Below are 7,827 nucleotides of genomic sequence, written 5' to 3'. Positions count from 1 at the left end.
AAACAACACATGATGAACTACCCCAATTCACTATCTCCCTGTTCCGTTGGCAGGGAGGAGGGAAAGAAAATGGAGAGTTAAGCCTGGGAAGAATGAAGGGGTGGGGCAAAGGTGTTTTAAGATTTGGTTTTATTTTCTTATTACCCTACTCTGAATGGATTGGTAATTAATTAATTTTTCCCCAAGCTAAGTCTGTTTTGCCCCTGATAGTAATTGGTGAGTGACCCATGAGCCTTTTATTATATTTTCTTTTCCCTGTCCTGCTGAGGTGGGGAGTGACAGAGCAGCTTTGGTGGGCAACTGGTGTTCAGCCAGGGTCAACCCATTACAAGGATCTTCAGCAAACACAGGATCTTTCACTACTCTATATTTTGGAGATTGCTACATAAATTTTGCCTAACAGATTTAAATTTAGGATTTCCTAGATAGCGGCTTCAATGGTTATTGAGAAAAGACACTATTAATCAGGTCAAGTTTCAGTGCTTTGCCAGCTTTCTCAAGTCTAGCACACGCTGAACAGTGTCGTCAGCAAGACATCATACATCTTTCTAATTAAAAAAAATCATTCTGAGGTTACACTGCCAAAGATTAAAATGCTGCACATTATTTCTTATGTAAAACTTAATCTAAGAAACTATTTAATGAAGAGGTCATACTTTCAGACATGGGCTATGTCTGCTTCATCATCCACTGAATGTGCATATGTGTGCTCTGATTTGGAAAAAGCAGTCAGCTTATCAGCATGGCATCCAGTGCTACATTTGCTGCTGTCCAAGCAGTAATGATAGCAAGCAAGAAAAGAACAACAGAGAAATATGTTGGGTTTTGTAGCTGGGGAAATAAAGGTCAAACAAATTTTTAAGCAGCAGCTTTTTTTTTCCTGTTTTTTTTAACCTGTCATTCTGTGTTCCTGACAATGTAGCACCTGGAAGAATCATTCCTGAAGTCGAGGAAGTTTCCTTTCCTACTATGACACAATTTCAAATGTCACAGAAACATTATAAAGTGTACTGTATTTTGAAGAAACTTACTACATTGTGCTGCAGTAAATTTAGATTCACTGCAGGCTCACTCTCCCTGGTATCTTTCCATCAAACACCCATCCCCCTCAAACACATGCACATTTATTTTTGCCCACACCACCCACCTTCTGTCCCTGTAAAATGAGATAATGCAACCCTCCTCCCCTAACTTTTGGTTAGGGTCGTGCTCTGCACTGAGGCCTAGTGTCTGTCACCCCAGGCCACGTCTAGTGGAACAGCAAGAGAAAACCATCAAAATTGACACTTTCCCTCCAAGCTTCCTATCCTGAATACCTATCCTAAATTTGGTTCTACCTCTTCCTGTCAGGAACTACTGCCTGACTCTCCAGGCAACCACTTGTCCTGCTAATGTAATTTTTAATCAGCCCTTGAACTCTGTCTTAGTGTCTTGGACTCATAAAGCAATACAGCTCTGCTATTCTTAGCGATTCCTTTGAGCTTGCATGGCAGCCCTAGGTCCAGTACCAGGCTTCAATTCCTTGTGTGTCCAGGGTTCACAAAATGCAGTAGAATATTACAGTGAGCAGAGCAGAGTAGTTGATATTAAGTTCATGATGAAGAAGCTAATAATTCCTTAAGTCAGAGGACTTTAGACAAACTATTTTATTGAGTCTAGCACAGACATAGCTATCATACTTCTCTGAAAGATCCAGTATCTCTGACTCTGTAAGCCCACACTTTGCACTCATGGCTTCCCACCTGCTTTATAGCAAACACTTCTGTAACTTGAGCTGTGGGGATGACTATGGAAGTCTCTGGTACAATAATATAGAGGCTTTTGGTTGAGAAGATGCTTTACCTTAATAAGATCTTTATTTTTAAGTGATCTTTTCCCTGTATAATGTGTGAATGTTTGTGTGGAGTAAATTTTCATTCCAACATCTAATAAATTGTTCTCCAAATAAAATTAGGCCAGAGAATATCAAACATTTACTGTTTCTTAAATGTTATTCTGCATTTGCCACCAGTGAATTTGGACATATAAAAATGGTATCTGACACAAACATTGTGAAAAATCTTCCTGAACATGCCTGTAAGCTTTACTTTGCCTCAGAACAGCTGTGCCAATTAAAGTCATGCCACAGCTTACCTGGATTTTACAGTACCTGGACCTACTGTTAAAATGTTAAGCATAAGGGTTACAGTAGTTGTCCTGGGTTCAGCAGTAGCAGTCATGTTTCTCCTTCATGGTAGCTGGTGCAGTGCTGTGTTTTGACTTCCAGCCTGGGAACAGTGCTGGTGATACCAATGTTTTCGGTTGTTGCTAAGTGATGTTTACCCTGACCAAGGACTTTGTGAGGCTCATGCTCTGCCAGGGAGGAGGGGAAGCCAGGAGGAAGCAGAGACAGGACACCTGACCCGGGCTAGCCAGGGAGGTATTCCATACCACAGCACGTCATGCCCAGGGTGGGGGGTAACTGGGAGTTACCCGGAAGGACACGGGCTTCTGGGTGTAACTCGTTTGTTGGCCGGTGGTATCGTATTCTCTTCCCTTGTTATTTTCTCTTATCATTGTTGTAGTTGGTGGTACCGGTGGTGATTTGTGTTGTACATTGGTTGCTGGACTGTTCTTGTCTCAACCCCTGGGAGTTGCACTCTTTCGATCCTCCTCCCCGTTCCTCTGGGACCGGGGAAGGGGAGAGCCCCGGGGGGGGGTGCCCTCGATTGCTCTCAGCCCGGCACCACTCATTGGGAGTGAGTGAACAAGCTGTCTGGCTAGGGTTTAAACCACGACAGTAGTCCGTCAATCTGTAGAGTTTAAAATGCATCACTGGGGACCAAAAACGATCTGCAAGCATTCTGCACTCCAGCTCACGGAGCAGGGCAACCAGTTCAAGATGAACCAGACGCTACTTCATTTCAGGGAGCACATAACAGCACATGGAGTATCCTTCCATAACTACATCACTTCATTTGAATTAACCACAAGAATCCTCAGTCTGACACTGAGGTCATGTCATCAGCATGTTAATAGCAGAGAAATTGTTTACTTCTTTACCTTTATATTGCAGGTTTCATACAAATGGATCTCCAAGTTAATAACGAGATAGAGGAAAACCATAAAAGGAATATCATGTATGTCTCTGAGATTAAAGATCGTCCTGAAACAGTCCTCTAAATACAAACTTCCCACAATTATGGGACATTTCAAACAGGCTTCTTTTTGCAACTTCTTAACAAAAACCCATCATATTTTTACAAAATACTTAAGAATTGCTTAATCTAAGGGGAAATGTGTGAGAATAGCTAATCTGGTAGTTAGAGAAATTCTTCAGTCAGGGTACTCCAAGTAATTATTTGCCGAGCAAAATCACATTAATATGAGACATGGAATCAACACAGGGCACTCATTCTACCATGCTTCCAGAGGCCACAGATGTAAGAGGTAAGACATACCAAAAAGGTAAGACATAGATTCAGACCAATCCAAGCAGCTGAGGAAACTGAACCACACTGGTCCTCTGGCTTTTTCACTGACTTTGTGAATAAGAGAGAGATGGCAAGTCCACCATCCTTCCAAGTTTCATGAATTGAACTGGCTAGCTAACTTCTTGTCTTAAGTTTTAAGATAATTGAATCTATAGGTACAGTAGAAACTGTTGAAGCAGAAGCCTTTCCCAAGCTGATATTGGTGATTTGATATCATAAAAAACAATCCTTTCTGTTTCTCCCTTTTGCCTCCATGAGTTTTCTCTCCTTTTTTTGTCATTCCAGACCGAACAGGAGTCTTCTTTTTAAAACTCTCATCTGTTAAATTCTTCCAATAGAAAGTTATTTCTACTTGGCAACAATTTCTGAAGAGTAGTTGTTTTTTTTCTTCTTCAAACACTAATAAAGTAGGACAGGGACCCTAAGGTCAGCAGATACTAATGAAATGAATCAGGAGATATGACTGAAATGAGACCCAGTGCGACACAGCTGCCTCCAAGAAAACCTATCACTTGAACAAAACACACTGGGACAACCTAGTATCTGAATTTCCAGTGCTATTACCATGGTTTCTATAAAAGGACAGGAGAGCATCACAAGTATAGTCTGTGATGATGAAAAAAAATAAATAATATCTGTAACATGGGTGACCTGTCAAAGACTACTGTGAGAGCTACTCGGGACTACTTACATTTGCCTGTGAAACAATGTGAATGGACAGAAGGTAAATCCATATATTCTAAATACACTTTCTAGCTATTGGGTTTCCTCTGCCTTCCTGTTTTATTTTGCTGGCATGTAAAAATTATTTGGAGAAACATGAGAGTAGCACAGTTAATACAAACTATTCCGCTGTTCTTGATAACCTCTTTAAAGACAGCCTGGCAGTCCAGGATACACTGTATGTTTCGGTCAACAGAATGGCCTCAGATCTGTTGTTTTAATTGCTGTTGAAACTCAGATTCAGCAAGATGTATGATATTAGTCATGGCTGACATACTACATTTATTTACTAAGCTTTACACTACCGGAGTTTGGAAGTGGGTTAGAAAGATCCTGAAGCTAAACGTGAATTCTGATTTCAGTACCAAGCTTTATCCAAATGTGCTTGACTCAATTCATCTATGTCATGAAATTCTATCTAGTTACAGGTCTACTGCAACACAATAAACTCAGTTTTCTAAATTAGACATGTTAGTTCTCATCAAGGTAATCCAAATACTTATTTTACACTTGGAAAGTAACAGGACTTTACACAGGAAAGTAACATGGTAACATGTAAAAGCCAAGTAACTGATTTGAATACGCATGTCCACATAGCGGATATGAAGATATAACATGAGGATATAACATAGAGGATATGAGGATATAACGAAACCCCAGCATTTGAAAACTCCCTACATATTTTATCATTACAATACTTCAAATGCAATTGAAAATCATCTGATTTTGAAATGCTGGTCTGTAGATAACAGCTCACAGCAGTGATACACTGCTACTGAAAGGGGTACTTTTGTCTACAAATTTCTCTTTCCATTTCCACCCATTTCCCTGAGCTGACTCCAAGAGATCATACCTCCAGAGTTGATCAAACTTACTGATCTCAGCAGAAAATTATGCAGTTTTCTTTTTTCTGGATTAGTTCTCTGTTGGCTTATTGAGCTGAGCTCAACACTTGCACATGAAGTAAATGCAGCCTGAGAGAAGGAAAAGACTCTTCCACTTGGAAAAGACTTGAAGAAAGAAACAAGGTAGAACTTCATTCTTTGATGGTAGTAAGCTACCACACTTTCAGTGGGAGCTGCACTCAAAGTGATTTTTGTATGGCTTGTGGAGCATATCCTTATAACATAATTCTCTGTGAAAATATTGGGAATTCCTAAGGAAGAGTCTTATTGTACTAAATTAATTTTAGTTAAAAGACAAAAGCCAGTTTGACTGAAAGCATCTTGGTCATCAGTCCTGCACCCAAAAAGTAAGGAAGTATTGTATAAGGTGACTTGATGACTTACCTTAAAGGAGATTTCATACTGCTCTCCTCCCCATATTTCTAATCCTGGATCATAGCCTCCCAGCTCCCAAAACCATTTCCGGTTGACAGCGAATAGACCTCCAGCCATCACAGGAGACCTGAAGGATGAATAAAACAATACAAACAATAATGAAGATGTTTGGACTCTGTGTGTGTGCCTCTGTGAGTGTTTGTGTGAACTGCAATATTATGGAAGGCAAAGACAAAGAATACTGTAAACAAATGACTTTTACCTCTTCACCCCAAAATGTACTCTAGATGAGAAATAGTCAATGTGCTAGACACGCAGATAGACATAAAGCATTTGCTATGTTTCCCATGTTCCCCATGTTCCTGCTTATTCCATGAATAAACGTGGAATTTATTTAAATTAACTCAGGCTTTTCCACAGATAATATAAAAAACTAATTTGATATTTAAAACTAGTTTTAGAGAATATTTAAGAAAAGTGCATTTAAATTTACAAGCAGGAATTTTTTAATGGAGACTAAGTGTTTGGTTTTTCTTTTCCCTACCAAGACCATGTTTTTAATGCAGTAAATACATTGCCAGCTCTAAAGATTTAAATGTTGCTGACTGGTTCCTTGAAGTTGTGGTGGAAGGGGGATGCAAAGGGATCTACACTGAACAGGAAGGAAACAACAGGCTGAAGAAAGTCCAACTCAAATGTGCAATTCAATCAATGCAGGTCAACACTCACCTTATGAGTTCTAGAGCAAGGGGGGAGAAGGAACACATTTGTGTTCACGGTGGGTCAGCAAGTGCCACACAATGCAACAGGGACCTGCATGGCTTCCAGGCAGTGCTTCCTTATCACAGAAGCAACATGAAACTGGATCCTATGCTGTATGCTTTGCCACGCTGCAGCTCCTGAGGGAAAATTACCCCATTTAGGGGCATTTTTCTTCTGAATTACTATAGATGGTTTGTCTGGGGCTATGGAAGCGGACAGTACCATCCCTGAAGAATTGACTAGAAAATAAGAACTTCCCCTTTTGCCACTGATTCATGATTTGGCAGTAAACTCGAGACTGGTTGGTATCACAGGAATCCATGCATAAGTTGGAATTTTATTAAAGAGGACATCAAGTTAATGGAATGACATCCTGCCATATTTTTCCTGTCATAACAATTTTTATATTGCTATATTTTATCCAAGCCAGTGGAGAAGATAAAACAGCAGGCAGTGTGTCCTCTGCCACCATTAGGATGCCAGTGAATCCTTATACGCATGAATGTTAGAAAAATGATTCTCTCATCCTCATTCATGGTAACAAAAAATATTGCGGATATTTTACTTCTCACTTCTATACGATAGTTTTTAATATATACCTATTATATCTTTTAGATTGTATCTTATATTAAACTACCCATTCTCATGACTAGGGAGCTCTGTTTTGAAGAGATATCCTACTTTCCTTTAGAGATTATATTTTTAAAAGCACATAGAAGCTTTGTGAAACAAAGCTGCAATATTGTAATTGGCAAGGCCGTGCACTGTAACATACACCAAATGCTAATACTTTTTTACTTTTATTGACATTTCATCTCTCAAATATTGACTGTTCTTTCCACATATGAATAAATTAAATGGAGATTTTATTAGAAACCTTCACCCTGGGGTTTCTGATTACTACAATACATTTTCAATTCATACTGAAGTAAATCTAATTACAACATGCCCTCTGTGACTTCAGGTTCTAAATAATCAAAACACAATGTCCTTTTCTAAAGATGAACTTGCATGGAGAATGCTTATAAATAAATTGTTACAGACAGAAGAAATGTAGTCCCAGGAATCACTGGGGAAATGCAGGATTTCTTTAATTTACTTAGGTACAATATCTTTCTCAAGCATTTCTCTTGGCACAGTGAATAGCCTCTGAAAAGCAATCCCTGCAGATGAATCAGATGGAAGAGAAAGAAAAAACAGAGACTTCAAACTGCAAAATAATTGGCAGATGCTTACAAATGATACTTTATAACTAATCTGTAGATTTTCCAGTGCTACTACAGAATAAAGAACCTCCTTGTTATTTAGATGTGAAAGTTCAGAACATCTATGACAATTAGCAAAACTCCCAAACAATGACTGGAACAGCAGCAAACTCATAGCTCTTGAAATTACTTAAAAAAATTTATAAAGAAAGAAAGAAACAGCGTGTAATGTCCCTTCATTCATTCTTATTCTACAACATGTTCTGACATTTGTTGTTTTGCAGGAAGAGCAATGAAGAGGACAAACAGGATGGCTTTTTGATTTTCACTGGAGCGCGATGAGCAATAAGCTGTGCGAACCTGACCACTTGGCACAGGATATGT

At 39.2% G+C, this 7,827-nt stretch overlaps 1 protein-coding gene across 1 annotated transcript in view; it reads right to left on the bottom strand.

Annotated features, from left to right (window-relative positions):
• Positions 1-7,827, bottom strand: part of GALNTL6 (polypeptide N-acetylgalactosaminyltransferase like 6) — a 471,163-nt gene that overhangs the window by 42,787 nt on the left and 420,549 nt on the right. Inside the window, exon 7 of the mRNA XM_062622433.1 lies at positions 5,486-5,603. Within this exon, the coding sequence (XP_062478417.1) occupies positions 5,486-5,603 (118 nt within the window). The remainder of the gene's footprint in view (positions 1-5,485; positions 5,604-7,827) is intronic.

The sequence above is a fragment of the Pezoporus occidentalis genome, unplaced genomic scaffold (genome assembly GCF_034315485.1).
Source record: "Pezoporus occidentalis ecotype Australia unplaced genomic scaffold, CSIRO_AGI_Poc_V1 ctg1, whole genome shotgun sequence".
In the NCBI taxonomy this organism is placed as follows: Eukaryota; Metazoa; Chordata; class Aves; order Psittaciformes; family Psittacidae; genus Pezoporus; species Pezoporus occidentalis.
The sequence above is the reverse complement of the archived record's forward strand: the minus strand, read 5'-3'. Positions and strand labels throughout refer to the sequence as shown.